The sequence below is a fragment of the Panthera uncia genome, chromosome X (assembly GCF_023721935.1).
Source record: "Panthera uncia isolate 11264 chromosome X, Puncia_PCG_1.0, whole genome shotgun sequence".
Taxonomy (NCBI): domain Eukaryota; kingdom Metazoa; phylum Chordata; class Mammalia; order Carnivora; family Felidae; genus Panthera; species Panthera uncia.
This window is the reverse complement of record NC_064817.1, coordinates 90,933,251-90,954,329: the sequence shown is the minus strand read 5'-3', so window position 1 is coordinate 90,954,329 and position 21,079 is coordinate 90,933,251. Positions and strand designations below refer to the sequence as shown.

At 40.1% G+C, this 21,079-nt stretch overlaps 1 protein-coding gene across 1 annotated transcript; it reads right to left on the bottom strand.

Annotated features, from left to right (window-relative positions):
* Positions 1-384: 384 nt before the first annotated feature.
* AGTR2 (angiotensin II receptor type 2) lies at positions 385-3,088 on the bottom strand. The gene has a single exon (XM_049644227.1). The coding sequence runs from the start codon at positions 3,061-3,063 to the stop codon at positions 1,975-1,977; it is 1,089 nt and encodes a 362-aa protein (XP_049500184.1). The 5' UTR covers positions 3,064-3,088; the 3' UTR covers positions 385-1,974.
* Between the last annotated feature and the right edge of the window lie 17,991 nt (positions 3,089-21,079).

The following is a 21,079-nucleotide window of genomic DNA, read 5'->3' as shown; positions in this document are numbered from 1 at the left end:
GAGAGACTTAGAAGAGTGCATGAAGAAGGACTGGTGAGGACTGAAACTATAAAGTATCAGTAGGGATTGCAAGGAGGATACAGGTACAACAGAAGGTTAAGATTCCATACTTGGAAGTAGTCAAAATTAAAAAAAGTGGGACACCTGGGTGGCTCAGTTGGTTAAGCGTCTGACTCTTGATTTTGGCTCAGGTCACCATCTCACAGTTCGTGAGTTCGAGCCCCATGTTGGGCTCCACGCTGACAGCATGGGAGCCTGCTTGGGATTTTTCTCTCCCTCCCTCCCTCTCTCTGCCCTTCACCCCCCCCAAAAGAAATAAACTTTAAAAAGTAAATACATTAAAAAATTAAAAATTAAAAAAAAAGTAGGTACACATGATCTCCCAATTCAAGATTTTATTTATATGCAATGTTTTACAAAATTATTTAGGATATGAAGTCAGAGTTGGTTACACATTTAGCTATTTGTTTCATTGATAATAATAGAGTACATGAAATTAGGAATTTCCCAGAAAGTGGGGTGAGAGAATTCTTTAATCTATAGCCCTGGAACGAGGCAGAAACACTAAGTCCTTGCGACTTTTATTTCTACCTCAGAGGTCAGCATGGGTCTAGGAAGGTCCTAGGTAACCTGGTATAATATGGGGCTGGTGCAGAATGAAATGTCTAACTTCTAAAATTAGGACTCATACTCTACGTAAACTCTAGGTACTCCTGACAGGAGTGCTAATAGTGTGGAAAAAGAGATCTATGGACCAGCGATTGATTTAAGAGAGTGCCACAGAATCCTATAAAATCTGGAAGAAACAGAATCCACCGGTACAAGTTAAGACTGCCCATGGTCTCTACTTTCAAAGACACATTACACTGCCCTGACAGGTAGGGGTTTTCGTGTGACACCAAAGTTGTCATTTGCTGGACCTCTTTGTCTCCTTGGGTATCAAAACTCCATCCTGGCATAAATTTTTCCTAGCCAGTTAAAGGTTTATTACAAATTAAAGAGTTAAAGAAGCCACGCAGATATTTTGGGAAGCAACCCAGAACGAAAGCATCAATAATAAAAGTCAAGTCAACTTCCTATATATCAAAGCACCAAAAGGTCAAGGATGTAAAAAGTGACCTTTACATTTTACAACACTACACGGTGTTTAGTTATTGTTTTCAAAAAATTATCGGAGGACATAGAAATCTTCAAACAATAGTTAAAATGGATAGAAAGTTTTTTAAAAAGTGTTTATTCAGAGGTTAGTGCACACTCAAATATTTGTTAATCTCAAATCTAGATCATTTCTACGTTATTATACATTTTGTTTCCTATAACTGTAAAAATAAGATAAATGTAGGAGTACAGGTGATCTAATCTATATTCCTAGCCCTACTCAATATGTAGCTATATCTTAAATATAAACCTACGCTCAAGTAAAATGTAAAAGGTGATTACTTATAATATTTTTTAAAGTTGAAGGCATTTGCCTAGAGCCTGAATAATTCAGTACCAATCTACTGCAGTATACTTCACTTAGAAATGCTCCTGTTTCAAGCTTGTAAATAATGCAAGGAGTTAAAAAACTGCCCTTGGTTCAAGAGGGAAGCCTGATGAAAAGTGGACATAAAAAAACCAATAAAAAAACAAAAAAACAAAAAAACTTCATCATTCGTCAAGGAGAAATCTGAAACCCCAAATCACCATTCACGATTTGTTATTAATGATAACTTGAGATAAATCCTCAGTTACTGCTAGGTTACGGATCTGTCTTCCCAATGACAGCCTTGTGCCGATAGACTGCAGGAAAGGGGCAATTCCTGAAAGTCGCTGGATCAAACTTCCAGCTACGTTTGGTTTCCTGTTCTGGAACAGTGAGACCAGATTCCATCAAGGGCAAAACTTATCATGTCACTCAAGCCATCCAAAAGATAATTCCAGGGAACCTCAAACCAAGTGGCCGTGCTGTTACCCTGCGTTCCACTCGCACGCTTAGGACACAAAGGTCTCCATTTCTCTAAGGGAACTGCTTTTTCGGCACGACACACTCTCTCGCTTGCCTTGGAGGCAAGTAATTGGAACCCTAAACACCCGGCGGAGCTTCTGCTGGAACCGGTTACCAACAAAACAATACAAAAAGGGATTAATGCAGCTGTTGGTGAATCCCAGGAGGATGGCAAAAGGAAGTACCAGGTCAATGACTGCTATAACTTCACAGCTATTAATGACACCCATCCAGGCCAGAGCGTCCAGGAAGGTCAGAACATGGAAGGGAAGCCAACAGATGATGAATGCCAGAACGACAGCAGCCGCCATCTTTAGGACTTGGTCACGCGTTATTCTGTTCTTCCCATAGCTGTTGGCCTTCAGTAAGTGTTTTCGGATTCCGAAATAGCACGTTGCTATGAATATCAAAGGGATAATAAAACCGAGGATATTTTTCATTAAGGCAATGCCAGCTGACCATTGGGCATATTTCTCGGGCGGGAAAGCCATAATGCAAGCATTCACTCCTAAATACTCAATGGTTCGGACGTCTCGGAAATAAAATGTTGGCAGCGAGGACACACAGGCCATACACCAGACCAGGGGAACTATGTAAGACGCTTGCCAGGGGTTCCTTCTTTGAGACAGAAAGGGATAGATAACAGATTGGTACCTATCGACACTCATGCAGGTGATGAAAAAAATGCTCGCAAACATGTTCAGGGTCAGGAAGGAGCCAAAAACTTTGCACATGACGGGGCCGAAGAGCCAGTCATATCTGTAAGAATAATAGGTTGCCCAGAGAGGCAGAGTAGCCAAGAGCAATAAGTCAGCCACAGCCAGGTTGAAGATGTAAATGCTGGACACCTTTTTAGGGCCCTTTTGACAACAAAACAGTGTAACCACAATAGTATTGACAAGAAATCCAATCGCAAAAATGATATAGTAGAGAACAGGGATTGCGTCTAAATGCTTATCTGACGGTTTATGCGAGCAGTTGAAGGTAGACTGGTTGCCAACGATGTCCACGAGTCCGAAGTGAAGACTGTTGGTAATGTTTTTGCTGATGGCGGCGAGGGTGAAGTTGCCCTTCATACTGAAAGGTCAGCAGCTCCTAATTCTTATGCCTCCTGTGAAGATAAAAAAAAAAAAAAATGGAACTCTCAGAACACATACAGAGTTTAGGATGTCCTTAAGTCTTTAGCATTTTGAAAGTTTCTTGAAAGCAAAAAAGAAGGTGGGTGATTACAGAAAGCATTGGGAACCACAACCACACCTTGGGAAATAAGAATGGATTTTGCTTCTTGAAGAAGAAAAGAGGATTTCCTCAACAGTACCAAGCAGTTAAGACATTTCAGCATCAGGGGCCGAACATTCTGAACAAAACTCTATTTTGCCCATCCTTTCTATCATATTTTTAAGAAGCTTAAGGGAAATCCATAGTTCAAAAGGTTAGCCGGGAAAGAAATATGGGAAGCGAATAAAGAAGGCCTCAAGAAATAAGAAAAGTTAATATTTCAAAACACTTGAGCACATATCTCAGTCTGTATACTTTCTAGAAACCACACTGCTGCCTGCTATTGCATAGAGAAATGCCTTGTTCAAGTAACTAATTATGTACAAATCATTACAGCTATGGAAAATGTAAGTAACATAAGCTATGGAAAAAATAAGTAAGTGTACAAAAGACTGAAAACGAGAATATGCAAAAGGAACATATTGAGATGGGGGGTTGTGGTTGGTTTTTCCTAATGAAAAATAATTCCTTTGCTTCCACTTTTCCATTGTTTTCACAATAATAGTATCATTAAGAGGAAATTATGGAATGTGCACCTATTTCGAACAGCCCCCATTCACATTTTAATAGAGACTATTCATTTTTCATATAGATATTTCATCTGTTTAAAAGGAAATCCATTTTCTTTTTCAATCAGGAAAAGAACAAGAAAAAAAAATAGCCAAACCTGATTTAGGGTCAAGTAGAAACAGTTTCGATTGCTCAATGAAATAGGAATTGAACATCAATGATGAATCATGAGATAATTGTATCATTTTTCCTTTGCTACCATTTCAGTTTTAACACAACAAAATAATGACAATGCTACATGGCTCTCAAATGTTATAATCAACGCTCCGTGGTACCGGGTTGGTTTATTTTTTTTTTAGGAGCACCGTTGCTTTAAAACAAAAGAAAATTAGCTGAAGATAAACACAGTAAAGGAAAGACTATTACTTTTGATAGTTCCAAAATACATATAAACTACTCAAAGAAAAACGTAATCACCAAAGAATCTCCTAGTAAACAGCAAAGTTCTCATTTTTGTCTAAAGCTCATTCTCTCATCATCTGGACCTAACAAAGTAACGTGAAAGAATCTAAAATAAACCCACTTGAAGACTTACTGGTTGTTGGAGTTTAAAATTTAGTTATCATAAATCAGCTTGCCTAGTTCCTAAGTGCACCCCTGTAAGAGAAACAGTAGTTTAATAACTTAAGAGTTTTGCAAAATACAGTGTTAAAATACAGGAAAAAGGGAAAGTTCATCCACAAAAAAATATTTTCATTTAATGTATGTTCTACTTTCCAAGTACAGTATATAGAAATTGTGCAGACCTACCTTAAAAATTCAGGCTGAAGAATGCTTTGAATTCTGTGCTTTTTCGTTCCCTTAGACTCGGGGACGTAATAGCACCAGATCTCTGGTTTCCTTCTTATATGTTCGGTCTGTCCACTGGGAGCCTTCAACCTACATAATTCTAGGGCTGACTTATGAACACTTGCCAGCTTTCCAGAGAGGGTTTTTTTTTTTTTTTTTTTTTGGCTGCAAAACATTAATCTGAAATTCTCACTGTCTCCAATCATAACAGCTCATTCAAATAAATCTCAAATAAAAAAAATGAAGTTTCCACAAATGTGTTAGAGAATTTTGAAATCAGGGGCTCACTTGAAAAGAAGAATATAATGATTTGCAGAATTTTCTCTTTCTTTCTCCCTGATACTGGCATTCTAGGATGAGTTGAGGAGTGGAGAAGAGGGAAAGCAGTGAAGGCTGTAAAAGATTTTTACCTCTGTTCAGTAAAGAACGGTAACACCTTTACTCGAGCCTAAACTTGAGAACATTTCTCCCTTGCTTTAAGCAATTTTTGTTGGCTGTTTGCTGGAGAGGTGCTGATAGGAGGGATAGCATGTTTTTTCTTTTTGTTGGGAGTGGGGGGTTGACCAGCCTTACAATCAGTCCCACAGCAGCAAGAGTGACAAAAGAAAAAAAGATAAGAACAGATGACGATAGTGACAACACCGACAATAAACTCTAAGTGCCAAACATGGCTGAATGCCCAATAACTTAATAGAGAAGCGATAGAATGTTCTGGTATGTACATGGCCTCTAAGACACAACGACCAACTCCACAAGCTCAGCTGGGCCACTTACTTTGGTTTTGACCTTGGCCAAGTTACTTTCCTTCTTCCTGTCTCAGTTTTCTCAGCTGAGAAATGGGGATGTTGTTAATCACCTACATCACAGAGTTAACGAAAATTAAATGAGCTAGTATTTTTAAAGTGCTTAAAACTACATTTTGCATATGGTGGATGCAATTATAAATATTACCGTCACCTCCAGTTGACAAATCGGGAAGCTGGGGCTCACAGAGTTAAAGTAACTTTTCTGAGGTCACATAGTTACTAAATGAGGCCATCTGAATTTTAACCGAGGCGATCTAATGGCAGAGTCCGTGCTCTTAACCTCCACGTCCCGGGAGGGAGCGCGAGCTGGCCCTTGAAGCTCCTTCTTTGTCCTGGCGGAAAGAAACGTGACATTTACAAAAAGTCGCTGCTGACCATTCAAAAGCTGTTACAGGAACAGTAAAGAAGGGGCAAGGGGTTTGGAGGATTGTTACGTGGGAGAAGATATTTTTCTCAATTTTATTCCCCGTATTGCAGTCAATCCTGTAGCAGACGGGACCAGAAACAAGAGGGCACCGTTGCCTGAAAAACATAGCAGGATTCAAAGGTGTGCACACCACGGTTTGGTGATTCTTTTGGGTAGACTGAGTTTGAACACCGAGAAAAATGCGCCTAATACACATACACACCACTGTATTCTATGTCACAATATTTGTTTCCTATGCTCTGGGCAGAGTCAGGTGGAGGCTCCGTGCACATGATGGAGAACCGATGTCTGGGAAACGAATGAGCAGGCACAAATGGTTATCAGCCGGAGAGGTGAAATAGGAACCAGTTTTACTCTTCGTCTCAGCCTAGCTTCTCCGGCCATTTCAAATGTTTGCTTTTGCTGCATACAGGGGAATTTTCCAAACCAGAGCCTCCTGAGTGGTCACGATGGGTCAGATTCCCACCCTGCTCTATTTCTAGCCCCCCTCTCCTACCGGGTGCAAAGGAACAGCCGGGAGGTAAGCTATAAACTTTTGAGAACAGACTGCAGGCTCGCCTCTGGGAGACCTTAGCCTTGAACACCCCCGAGGAGCAGGGGACCTTGTCTAGAGCTTTTGTCCTTCGTTACAGTAAGTTCTGACGTAAATAAGGTTTAAAGCGGCACACATTTCCCAGAAGATTAAAAGAACGTTTACTCTGCCTCTTCATAATTTTAGAAGCAAAAATTTTCACAACTCAAAGAAAAACTCTGTAACTGCAGGAAATTAAGGAAAAAGGTTTTTTGGGTTTTCTTTTCTTTTGCTTTTTGTTTTTGTTTTTTGTTTTTTTTAAGGAATAGCAATCAGGGTGGCTGGGTGTCTCAGTCGGTTAGGCATCCAACTTCGGCTCTGGTCGTGATCTCACAGTTCGTGAGTTCAAGTCCTGCATCGGGCCCTGTGCTGACAGCTGGGAGCCTGGAGCCTGCTTCAGATTCTGTCTCCTCCTCTCTCTGAACCTCCCCAGCTCGCGCTCTGTCTCTCTCTCTCTCTCTGTCTCAAAAATGACTAAATATTAAAAAAAAAAAAATTAAGGAACAACAATAATATTGACACCACTTAAAGCAAGAAATACAGCATATTATTAATTTAGCAAGGAACTCCAAGTCAAGCCAACAGTGTAAATACACTTGGGAGTCAAATACATGTCGGCCATAGGAAGCGGTACACTAAAAAATTCACTCTCCCGGGGAGAGGGGATAATTTTTCTGTTGGAAGATTGACTTTAAAAGCCTCGGGTCATTTGAATAAATTATGCAACTCTTCAGGGCAAGTGCAGCTTGGCTAGCAGAATTAAACAATGGTAAATCACTTTAATTTTTTTCTAGTGAACACCTATTATTTATCATGAGATTACTTAACAGTAAATTTAAATGACCACGTTGAAAAACCAAAAAAAAAAAAAAAAAAAAAAAAAAACCATGTTCTGCAGAGGATTTTCTCCTCTGCTAGAAGGATACAGGGTTCAGAAAAAAAAAAATCATCTTTGTCCCTCTCACCCCCACTCACACACACAGATGAGGCTTTGAAGGAGAACAGGAATTATGAAATGCAAAAGTCTGGATATGCATGCCCTGGTTATGAAGGTGAGGATTAGAGGCACAGATCAAGGAATAATTAAATGTATATGGGCCATCTTTTTTAGTCTAAATTTTTCCGGGTCATTTTCATTTTCCCCCACCCCGGCTACCTGAGTCCCTATCCAGACCAACGGCATTTTCACTTCTCCCAAGTTCAATAAACACACACACACACACACACACACACACACACACTTAACACCAATCTTTTTCAATTCACTTACATATAGGGAAGCCTTAATTTAATTGCCACTGTATTTTTCCCAACGTGGGTATCCCTGAAAAGAGGATAATTAAGATTACTTATTATTGATACATCTTTTCAGATTCCTTTGTGCATCTCTTTAGTTTCCAATATAATGAGAACAAGAACATCTAGATGAAAGCAAGGGAAAAAGAGCTAACAGATTCATCATTTTGCAGAAACCAGCCTAAAAATTCAGTAAAATGGCCAACATGAGCGATTATTTGCATCAAATTAACTGTCTGCTTAGGCATCAAACAGAGAGTAACTGAGAGGGACATGAAATCAGTTAACAAGGTGGAATCCATGTGGTGAAATGAGTAGATGTCTGACTCAGTACATTCCTGAGACCTGTTGTTTCCAGCTGAATCTGGTCCCAAGAATATAAGGAGAAGGAAGAGTTCCAAGTTCCTTTGCCCTAAAGGCATCTGCAGGCCTGAGCATCATGTTCAGACTAGGATCTCACAGAAAGCACCCGACTTCTACCAAATAGCATCTCAGTGCTTTGTGACCCAACTGGTGGAAAAAAAAAATTTGAAAATTGTCTTTATTTTTGGTTTGCATTCATTTAACTGATCTGATGGGTTTCTCCCCCCTACGACTCAATTGATTAGGTAGGGTATTATATGCCACTTTGGCATAGGATTATTTTGAGCTAGAGACAATTGAGAAGAAATAGATATAAGGAAAACTCTCTGCACCCCCCCCCATTTGCCTGAAAGCAGGATGTAAGTTGTTAAATGTATCTCTCTTTCCTTTACCAGGAAGGACAGAGCTCTTTTTTTTTTTAATGTTTTTATTTATTTTTGAGACAGAGAGAGACAGAGCATGATCTGGGGAGGGGCAGAGAGAGGGGGAGACACAGAATCCGAAGCAGGCTCCAGGCTCCAAGCTGTCAGCACGGAGCCCGACACAGGGCTCAAACTCACGGAGTATGAGATCATGACCTGAGCCGAAGTCGGATGCCCAACCGACTCTTAATGAACAGGAGACAGCTCTAAACTCTTATCAGCCCAGAGATGGGGACCAAGAGGAATCTACATAACAAACCTTACTAAATAACTCCTGTTGTCTATTAGTTTTCTCCATATATTTACCTTCTTACAGTTTGCCCCTCTAAAAGCCTGAACCTCTTTTGTTTTGTCACTTCTTTATAATTTTACTGTTCTTTTGTTAAGATGTTATATAAGCCCAAGTTTTGACCACCGCTTTGAGTTACGCATCACTGAGTTTTCCCATGTGTATGCATAATATACATGTTAATAAACTCTGGCTCTATTTAAAATGTCTTTTGTCAGTTAATTTCACACCGCCAGACCCTGAACCTAAGAGGGTTGAGGAATTTTCTCCTCTCTTACAATTAGCTTGACTAAATTATCCAAAATAGGCAATTAATTAAATACACCAAACCAACCAGTTGTCTTAGCAATATTTGAACACCACTGTTAGGTGACGAGGACGTTTGGGGAGAAATGTTGTCAGATTGAATCTCTCATGAGGCAGTGGGTCAATGAATTATTAAGTTTAGGGTTTGGTCCTTAGGCTTGAGATCCCAAACCTGAACTTTCTCACATAGCCCAGGCTTTCAGCAATGGACTCACGCCAACAAAATTCTCACAAATCTAATATACCATTGTGATTGGTACTGTATTATTTTACAATAGGGATATGCTACTTTTCAATGACCATAAAGTCTCTGTTCCTTGTTTACAGCATCCACGGTATCTCCTTCCCAATATCAATAAAGAGAGGAAATCTGGCTTGGTGACTATGCAATCGGACCAGGAAAAATTACTAACTGGAGCATATTTTACTTCAGCTCTGAGAAATTCCATAGCAGAGATAATCATTCTAGAAGCCAGATTGATGAATTCCCCCCCCCAACTGTTCTCTCCACTGGTTTTGCCTCCCTGAATCCTAATTTTTAGTTGCCACCAAATTCTATTGATACTGTATTTTACTGATGAAGCTATAGTCAAATCCGTGCTCCAGGCAGCCTGGAAGTTTTTGTTCGGTTAATTCAAACAAGACTCTCAAAATCTCAAAGTTGGAGAATGGGGCTGGGGAAAAGCAATGCCTCATTATGTGTGTCTATAACAAAGAGAGAGGAAAGGGGGCAAATAAACATCTCTCCAAAACTAGCCATAAGTTCAGAGAAAATAATAAAAACAAATGGTTATTTGGCTTTGTTTGAGGGATTCATCTGTTCAACCTCTTCCTGAGGTCCCGAAAAAAAGACAGAAAAATAACACGTTGTACAGCTTTGAATATATTTTGCTTTGGAGGTATAAAACAATTTAAGATGAAAAGATAGAGCAAAATGACAGGAAGTTTGGGGGTGGGATTCTTGGGGGATTATGGGGTCTTTACTCCAAGGAAATAAAAAACAGGACGCTTGTCCCCGGGAATTCTGAGACTGCTTGAGATTTTAAGTATTTACCCTACGAATATTTGGATTCGTGGTGTTCAATACAGATTTGTAAGATCTGCAACCAAAAGGAGAAGTTTTACTGTAAATAACTTACAATGTGTCCCCAAAGAAAATATTTTATATCGGTCACATAATTAAAATTATTCATCTTTTTTTTTTTTTAATTAAGACGTAATTCACATACCATAAAACCTCTCCGTTTGAAATGTAGCATTCAGGGGCGCCTGGGTGGCTCAGTCGGTTAAGCGTCTGGCTTCGGCTCGGGTCATGATCTCACGGTTCGTGAGTTCGAGCCCCGCGGTGGGCTCTGTGCTAACGGCTCAGAGCCTGAAGCCTGCTTCAGATTCTGTCTCTCCCTGTCTCTCTCTGTCTCTCTGTCTGCCCCTCCCCCGCTTGCACTCTGTCTCTGACTCTCTCTCACGAATAAAATGTACCATTCAATGGTCCTCAGTACATTCCCAAAGTTGTGCAACTATCACCACTATGTAAGTCCAGAACATTTTCATTACCTCTAAAAGAAACCTAATACCCATCGGCAGTCACTCTTCTTTCCCCCTTCTCCCAGCCTCTCTTCTCCTTTTATTTGCAGCTTAAAAGATGAACTGCAGCCTAGAAATTCCAAAAGACATTGTCTAGAGAAAAAGATAGCAAATCAAAACGTAAATGAATGAACTTTAAGAACAACATTGCATGCTGTTTTCATTGTGCGTTAGTTATTTTCGATGGCATGAATCGGTGGCCCCACAGATTGCAGTAAACCAAACACTCCTTCAGTGAACACTGAGTACTGTTAGTGTAAGTCTACTTCCCCCTAACTGTATACATTCTTGCTGGGTTATTTGTCCTGAACTCCCAGTCAGGTTTCTTTGGCATTAATGCAAAAAATAAATGTCATGTAAATAGCCTCTAGGGTTGATTCTATCTAAAGGTCCCCAACCTCTTTGTGAAGAGAAGCCACTTTTTATTTCCCCAGACATGAAGTCCCCAGGGTTTGTTAGGGAGGTGCTAACATCAAAGACCGTGAATACAGTAGGGAGGGGATATCGGGCACCATGCTGGGCACTCAACAAACATTTCATATCAACCTCTCAACGCTCCCTCCCGAGAGACAGTTGTCATCCTCAGTTTAGAAGTAAGGAGACATTAGGAGACTGAAGCACAGAGAGGTTACAGAACTTGCCCAAGATCAAACCGTCTAGTAAACTATGGAACTAAGGCTCAAACCCCGGCCATTATTTTCACTACGTCATTCTGGTAAATATGGGGGACAAGATGAATTCATTTCCCCAGTTTGGGAGGGACTTCTAAGCATCCTGGGAATTCCCGGGTTAGAGTCAATCAGAAAAATACTTAAAATTTAGAAGGAGAGGGGCACCTGGGTGGCCCAGTCGGTTAAGGGTCCGACTCTTGATTTCGAGTCAGGTCATGATCTCACAGTTTGTGAGATCAAGCCCCGTGTGGGGTTCTATGCTATGAGGCACGGAGCCTAGTTGGAATTCTCGCTCTCTCTCTCTCTCGGCCCCTCCCCTGCTTGTGCATGGGTGTGCGTGAGTGTGCGTGCTCTCTCTTTCAAAAATGAATAAACTTTTAAAAAACTCGCAGGATAACTCAGGAAATGAGGATAATTGATAAATATAATATAGTCAGAGCAAATCTCGCAGGTAAAATGTTGTAAAGAGAAGATTTTTCTTTCCTGAGTCTTAACTCAAAAGTAAATGCCTGTAGCTAAGAGGGACTCAATAAGGTGAAAAGAACTCGAAGGGCAACAGTTTAGATCTTTGTTTATATAATTAAATTAACTGTAAAAACCTTTTCGGAGTCCCGGGAAAGCGTTTTAAAGAAATCGAGACCTGTACACCTACATAAAATAAAATAATTACGAACACGTAACTCGTCCTATACTTTCAAAAGAAACTTATTCTTTCCAGCAGATTGCAAATTTCTGTTTTTCCCCTGGAAATTTTGCCAAAAACTCTTGCGAAGCTCCAGACATACCTATGTAAGATTGAGGATGAATAATAGAGTAAAAGAAATGTGAGTTCTATTAAGTGTCCAGCTAGCTAACGTCACCTACAATGCCTTCCCACCGTGCAAGACGGCAAACTTCAGTGTTTCGGTTGTTAAAAAAAATTAAAAAATAAAATAAATCTTGGAGAAAAATTAATTGATTTGGGCCAGTAGGTTAATTATGGCAGTTTTGTGCTTGTTTGGAGGTTCAAGCATGGAAGCTAGAGAGGAGAATGGTCCTCCTGTCTCTGGGAAAGAAGGACGTGGAAAATGAAAGAATGGAAGGATTATCCCCTTCACCAGCCATTTGGGTCAAATACGGTCACTACTAGCAAAGTTGGATTCAACATTTTTTAACGCTAGCCCTCTGGGTACTATGTAGGATACTGTTGACATTATCCAAACCATGCTTATGGCCTGAGCTTCGTTGAGGCACTCATTTTCTCAATCAACATTTTCTCAAGGCCTACCATGAACCATGCCTCGGGCCACGTGCTGGAAATACAGAGATAAATAAAAGTTGCCTGCCAGTTTCCTTTCCAGGAACTTCCAGTCTAATTTATTTCAAAGAATAAACTTTTTTAAAGATTATTTTATTTATTTTTAGGTACAGAGTATGCGTGTGCGTGAGCTGGGGAGGAGCAGAGAGGGGAGGGGAGAGAGAATCCCAAGCAGGTTCCGTGATGTCAGCACAGAGCCCGACACGGCGGGGTTAGAGGGGCTTGATCTCACGAACCCTGAGATCATGACTTGAGCTGAAATCACCAGTCTGACGCCCAACCGACTGAGTCACTCAGGTGCCCCTAAAGAGTAAACTTTTTATAACAATTTCTTTATTTTTTTGACTTTGTGACTATGAGCAAGCCTTAGGGGGAGTTCTTAGGATCAGGAAATGAATGAGGACACATGAAAAGTGAGGTTCACTCATCCACTGGAATGTTTTCTACTAGGACAGGGAGTGAAAACAGAATCTTTCAGAATCCACTGTAGACTGGTGACTATTGAAAGACTCGTACTGGTAATATATTGCTTATTTGTCAAACAGAGTTCTCTCTCTCTCTCTCTCTCTCTCTCACTGCCCTTCCTCTCCCCTCTCTCTCACTTCTCTTTCAGCAACTCGTCTTTGCATTTTGTCCTTGTTACTGTTTTTGTAACTTGGCGTTGGACAGACTGAAATGAAAAATACATTTTTCCACGTTACATATTCAAAGTAACAGGCATGCCATGGCCATCATTGGTCTCAAGGACCAGACAGTTCAGATGATTAGATAAACAACATAGGGATCATGTGGACAGATCAAGGTAATAATGTGACTGGCTGTCACAGAGACTGGCCTAAAAGGAACAATACAGTTGTGGTGTGGGTTTATAGGGACTCAGGTTATACTACCACACCAGTGGTCTGAAGCATCCAACCGCTGATGGCTCGGTGCTCACAGATGAAAAATAAAATAAAGAAGGTTTCGAAACATGCCACACCAAATATGCTTTTCGAGATCTTGAATGCATCAGTCTGGTTTCGCCCATATTTAATCATAGAGCACAGTTGCTAAAAATCCAAGCCGGGGCGCCTGGGTGGCTCAGTTGGTTGAGCGTCCAACTCTCGACTTCGCCTCAGGTCATGATCTCACAGTTCATTGGTTGGAGCCCCGCATCTGGCTCTGCACTGACAGTGTGGAGCCTGCTTGGGATTCTCTCCCCATCTCTCTGCCCGTCCCCTGCTCTCTCTCTCTCTCTCAAAATAAATGAACATTTAAAAAAATTATTTTAATGCAAGCCCTAGAGTCAGATGCACCTACGTGTGGTCCCTATTCAAATGGTAGGCCTTGAATAAGTTACTTCACATGTGTGAGTCCCAGTGTCTTTGTCTGGGTTATTGCAAGGATTAAATGAGACAAGGCATATAAAGCATTTAGTACGGTACCTGGAGATTTTCTGGAGATTAAGTGATTCGTGTTCATATTTCTCCAAATGGGAAATGGGAATAATAGCAGTACCTCCTCACGGGTAATTGCAAGGATTGCAGGAAATAATGTATATGTGGAGTACGCAGAGCAGGCACTAAGTAAGTGGTAGAATTTATGCACATAGTTGTTATTATTACTGCTCTTGGTGTTGTTGTGATGCTTAAATTAATAATAATAAGTATTGTCAATTAAGCATAATCATTATTATCCATAAGTAAACTGTTTTAATCCCACTATTTGACCTCTAAACAAAGTAGTGAGTGAAAGCGTGGCTTAGCAATGACTAAAGATTTCAGAATAAAAGACACAGCTTACGTAGACAATATATAAATGTCACAGAATATCATCAGCCTGTTCAAGAGTCCCCAGTGTCAGGACGCCTGGGTAGCTCAGTCGGCGAAGCGTCCGACTCCAGCTCAGGTCACGATCTCGCGGTCCATGGATTCGAGCCCCGCGTCGGGCTCTGGCTGACAGCTCGGAGCCCGGAGCCTGCTTCGGATTCTGTGTCTCCCTCTCTCTCTGCCCCTCGCCCCCTTGTGCTCTGTCTCTCTGTATCTCAAAAATAAATAGACACTTAAAAACAAAACTTTTTTTAAAGCCCCCAGTGTCTTCTCCTCTCTGAACAAGGCTCACAAGGCCTTGTGTGGTATAAACAACATCCCTCCCCTGACCCACAAACACCACTACTTCTAAGACCTCAGTTCGTACCTCCTTCTTCCAGTTTACTCCACTCCCATCACACTGGCCTCCTTGGTGTGCCTCCGACTCCCCAAGCACCCTTGGGCCCTCAAGGCCTTCACAAACACTATCCCCGACTGAGGAATTCTCTTTCCCCAGATAGCCACGTGACTTACTCTCTCACTTATTAGATCTCTGCTCAAATGGCATCTTAGTAAAGATGCTTTTCCCATCCCCTTGTAACGAAAATATCCCCCATGTCTTGCTTTATCTTGCATCATAGCCCTTACCACCGGATTGGATTTTCCATCTGGTCCTCGTGTTATTTACACCAAGATTTCCGACAGCTCTCGATTCAAAAATGTAACCCGAATATGGATTTTCTGAAACTGGTACGGATGTAAAGGTTTCTTTCCTTCTTGTTATTGTTGTGGTTGTTCCTAGGTTCAAAACAATACCACCTGTTATGAGAAACATTTGTCCTCACTGGGATTTGATACATTAACATTTCAAAGTCTATTTAAAGTCATGTAATTGAAATGCGATCATCAGCTATAGGGCACAGAGCTTTATTTGGGCTATTCAAATTTTAGAAAATTTCATACCAACTACAATATTCGGACTGGATTTTTACTATTTAACTACCAGTAAAAGAAATGAAACCTAATACTATGAACTGTTTAGCAAAATTCCGAATTGTTCTTACTAAGGAAAATCACTATTTACGCCCCAGGGCAAAATCCAACCAAACCATTTCTAACCTACAATATATATTTCATCTGATCATGAATATAAACCCAAGTTCCTCCATCAACTCACTTATTCATTTATTTAAAAACACCATGTCTTGGGGCACCTGGGTGTCTCAGTCGGTTAAGCATCAGACTCTTGATTTCGACTCAGGTCGTGATCTCACAGTTGTGAGATCGAGCCTGTGTGGGCTCCACGCTGAGCCATGGAGCCTTCTTGCGGTCCTGTTCCACCCTCTCGCTCTGCCCTTCCCTCACGTGCATTCCCTCTCTCCATCTGTCTGTTTCTATCTCTCTCAAAAAAAACAAAAGAAACAAAAAAAGCATTTCTCAGACATCTATTGTTACATGTTAGACTCTATGCCAAGCCCTAGAGTGTGATACAAATATGGCCGATAAGATTGTAGCCCTTAGAAGAAAGTCTGAATTGATTGAGGGAGATTAATACAAATATGAGCATTCACCATGCATACAAAATGTGGAAGGAACACTAAGTCTGTTTAGGCCAAAGTTTCAAAGAGGGGGTAACGATGAGGCAGGTCATGAAGGGTTGGTAGGTCAATCAGGCAGAAAAAAAAGGAAGAAAAGAATTGAAACAGAAGGACGCAAAGGCAGGGAGGTGCCAACCAAGGTGGACTTTGTGAGGAAACCTCACCAACTGGGGGACTTTGCTTGTCAAACTGAGATCTGATTATCAAGTGCACGGCCTGTTCAAAACTCCAATTCCTAGAGGCCACTGCCAGACTTCAAGATATGGCCCGAGCACCTGTAGTCTTTAATGAGCTTCTGGCCTGATTGTGATGCACGCTAAATAGAAGAACCAGGGGCGCCTGGGTGGCTCAGTCGGTTAAGCATCCAACTTGGGCTCAGGTCCTGATCTCCCAGTTCGTGAGTTCGAGCCCCGCATCGGGCTCGGTGCTGACCGCTTGGAGCCCCGCGCCGGCTTCGGATTCTGTGTCTCCCTCTCTCCCTGCCCCTTCCCCGCTCGCACTCTGTCTCTCTCAAACATAAACATGAAAAAATGAATTTAAATAGCACAACCAGGTGTATAGCAGGGGTGGTACTTAGAGGAGAGAATGGAAAGTAAGGGTACAGAGCTTTGGAGTTTAGATCTAATCTGCTTATAATGAGGAAGTTTTAGGCAGAAAACTAGCATAATTAGGTCCTTTTCAAAAAGAAATGTTTGGACAACAATGAGCCGAATTCGTAGGAGGAGGGAAAGACATTAAGGCTATCAGACCTGTTAGGATGTTTGTGTCAAAGTCCACACTCTACGTTCCTCACCAACCTTAAATATGACTCGAAATTCATCATAAAAGAAGAGTTTGTTGTTTGGTTTGAAGGAAAGGCTACCATTTCCTAAAAACGTCTGACATTTTCCCCTATTATGATGCAATCTATAGATTGCTATAGATTTTTTCTATAGAAAAGCAGTGTTGATATGTGCAAATAAACTGATTTTCATTTGCATCTGAAATTGTTCTGCAAGCACAGTTGATCAGAAGTAACTTCTGATTTATATTTTCTTTTTTTTTCTTTTCTCTTTTTTAAGTTTATTTATTTATTTTGAGAGAAAGAGAGCACGGGTGTGCGCGAGCAAGCGGGGGGGGGGGGGCACAGAGTGAGGGAGCTTGGAGCTCAATGAGGGACTCGATCCCATGACCATGAGACCATGACTTGAGCCGATATCAAAAGTTGGATGCTTAATTGACTGAGCCACCCAGCGCCCCTGATTTATATTTTCTATGGATTACTCTTTAAGAGCAATCCTTTTAACATTCAAATCTCTTGATAATTTTTCCGAATTACCTCAAGCTTACCACATTTCTTTCTTTTTTTAATTTTAACTTGTTTTATTTTTTGTTTTTTTTTTTTAATTTGCATCCAAATTAGCATATAGTGCAACAATGATTTCAGGAGTAGATTACTTAGTACCCCTTACCCACTTAGCCCATCCCCCCCACACCCATCCACGTAGTTGCAAATGGCAAGATTTCATTCTTTTTGATTGCCGACTAATACTCCATTGTGTGTGTGTGTGTGTGTGTGTGTGTGTGTGTGTATCACATCTTCTTTATCCGTTCATCCGTCGATGGACATTTGGGCTCTTTCCATACTTTGGCTGTTGTCGATAGTGCTGCTATAAACATGGGGGTGCATGTGTCCCTTCGAGACAGCACACCTGTATCCCTTGGGTAAATGCCTAGTAGGGCCATTGCTGGGTCGTAGGGTAGTTCTATTTTTAGTGTTTTGAGGAACCTCCATACTGTTTTCCAGAGTGGCTGCACCAGCTTGCATTCCCAAGCTTACCATATTTCTAACCAAATGTCCATTTGTAACTAACTTTCATTCCTCCTGAATTTCTGAAGCTTCACATTTTCTATCTGCAGGAAGGTACCTCTGTGTGGTGTTCAGGGCAACGTCACTCAATACAAGAGGTAACCTTAGTGGTTACTTCTATTCACACAAACGTGCACATATTTTGTTATGATAATTAATCGAGACATTAACACCACTGCGAATAACTGTGTTAATAAGAGCTACCTCAGTACTTACCGTGTGGTAGGAACTGTACTAAGCAAGCCTGTTACAAGCACCATTATCTCTCATAACCACACTTGGAGGTAGGAACTGTTATGAGTCCCACTTCACAGGAAGCTGGGACAATTTGGTCAACGGCGCTGATACGTGACAAATTCAAGACTGGCATTCATGTCTGCTTGCCTCAAAAAAAATATTTCTTCACTCCCTTGCTGTACCCTGTTGGCTCAGGATAACTATATCTAGTTTTCTTTAGGATCTATTACTGCTGTTATGCTTCCTCTGTTCTGTTGTTCTAAGACATCAAAAGGTCCTGTGATCCTGACTTACAAAGGTTCAGCGATTAGGGGTTTTCCTTGAGACTGTTTTAGCTTATTATGAGTTATTCTGCATAAATCTATGCGAATGTCAATTTCCTATAAGTGCCTGAAATTGTTTCATGTATGCGTTCTTTTTCTAGGGATACCATATGTCAAAAGTGAAAGTCTGTTCCTCTCCTCCCTTTAAATTGCTGATAACGTGGAGAGTTCTCTAAGGGAACCATAGTCCACACTGACAGCATCTCACATTCAGAACATTAGGGAAAGGGATAGTACATTCTGGAAGACAGTCTTAACGATAGGGGTTTTGAGCACCCACTTCTCCTCATCATAACAGTAATAGCAAATAATGCTTCACACTAATGTTTTCCAAGTTCTGTCACTTATCCTATTCAACTCTCACAAAAACAAAGTGGGTTATTATCTCGATTGTTACATGGAAATTAATACCCAAGAGCAGTTAAGTGATTCAGTCAAGGTCTCACACGGCTGGTAAGGCTCCTGCCCTTATTCCAGTTTTCATCCAGCCTCTTTAGTGTTTCTGCACACTGTAATTTTTCACAAAGAATGTGACAGACAAGTCACACAAAAGGAAATAATAATAATAGATGGTATGCCTTAAATCAGTCCCCAAGTTAGGCTTTTTACATGCCGCACATTTGACTGTCAAAAAAACCTTACACAGCAGGTAGTATTGTACTCATTTTTCAGCTGCAGTACCAAAGCTAGGTGAAAAGAGTAAATGAACACCAAAAAAGCATTCATACCTCCAAAATCAAATAAAATTCCAATTAAAGCAACCTTGGATTTCCATTTTTCTCAGTTTAATAAAATAGGCAAAGAAAATAACTTCAAACTGATGAGATTTTTACTAATCAATGGTGGGATTAATAACCGTCACACTTTTGGAAAGCAATATGATATACTTAGCAAAACTCAATTAGTCCACTCTTAATCATGTATCCCGGAAAAACAATTCATCAGAAACAAGAAGATACATGGAGAAGGCCATTATAGCATAATATGTAATAACAAAAATTGGAAACTGCTAACAGTTTTTCAATATGGTATTACTACTGCAGTATCGATATACTGAAATGTGATTACTGAAAAGCTATGTAGGAAATAGAAAAATGTTTAAGTATTTAGTTAAAATAGCATAACCCGAAATTGGGTCTACTGGGTAGCCACCTGAAAAAATAATACTAAATCAAGTTGGATCTCTAATTCTCAATTTATACCAAAATAAATTCCAGATGAATCAAAAGTTTAAACACAAGAAGGAAAAATATAAAAACAGTAAGGAAAGGCATTTCTAAGCATAATGCAAAACCCAGAAGCCATCAAATGAAAAAGCGATAAATTTAACCACCTAAATGGTTTTAAAGTTCTGCAAAGCACTGGGTGCTGTATAGAATTGTTGAATCACTATATTGTGCACCTGCAACTAATATAATACTGTAAAAACTAAATCAATTAATTATGGAAAGAATTTTTAAAATAAATAAATTAAATTAAATTCTGCATAGGAAGAAAATAGTTAAGAAGTCAAAAGAAAATTACACACTGTGAAAATGTATATATGCAATACACATGACAAATGGCTAATTTCCTTAATATACAAAGAGTTCCTACAAATCAATAAAAAATATAAACAAACCCTTAGAAACAGGAGGCAAAGACATGGCCCGAGAGTTCACAGAAAAGAGAAAAATAAATGGCAAATGAAAAAATGGTCAAATTCAGTCATTATTAAAGAATCCCAAATCAAAACTACAGTGAGATACCATTTCTCATAAATACTGTTTGAGGTTTTTAAAATCATTGATAATATACTACATTAGTGAGACTATACCTAACTGGGCTCCCGCATACATTATTAGTGACAGTCTAAATTTGTCCAATTTCTACAAAGAAAGACATAACAATGATGTCTACATCCTTTGCTCCAAAAACTTATCCTATGAATTCATTTGCATATATGTGCAAAGCAGTGCAAGGCTATTTATTACAGCATTGTTTATAGCAAAAACATTGAAAGAACCTACGTACTCATCTGTAGGGGAATGTTAAATAATAAGATATTCTTATAATGAAATGTTATGCACCTGTTAAAAAAAAAAACAAAGAGGGGCTCCTGGGTGGCTCAGTTGGTTAAGTCAGCTCTTGGTTTGTTGGCTCAGGTCATGATCTCACGGTTCATGGGATTGAGCCCCACATCAAACTCTGCACTGACAGCACGAAGCCTGCTTCAGATTCTCTCTCCCTCTCTCTCTGCGTCTCCCTGGCTCTCTGTCTCTCTCTCTTTCCCTCTCAAAATAAATAAATAAACTTAAAAAAAAAAAAAAGAAGAGGTGATATATGTTATAATATGAAACAATTTCCAAGATAAATTACTAATAGAAAAATACATGGTACAGATACTTCTGGTCTCTGGTCTGGCATGCAAGGAGCTTAGAAGTTTTTGCTTTATCCTAACAAGATAAAAGCTGAATAAACTGAAAAAATAACAACTTTTCTTAGATCTGTCAGAGAAGTGAGGGCAAAACACTGTGCCCCAAATTTGCAGCAGATACACAGAGAATTTGCAGAGAATCACAACTCACTGGAGCAAATACCCACAAGCAGAAATCCCCAAGGGAACCAGTACCCAGGACACGAAAATTTG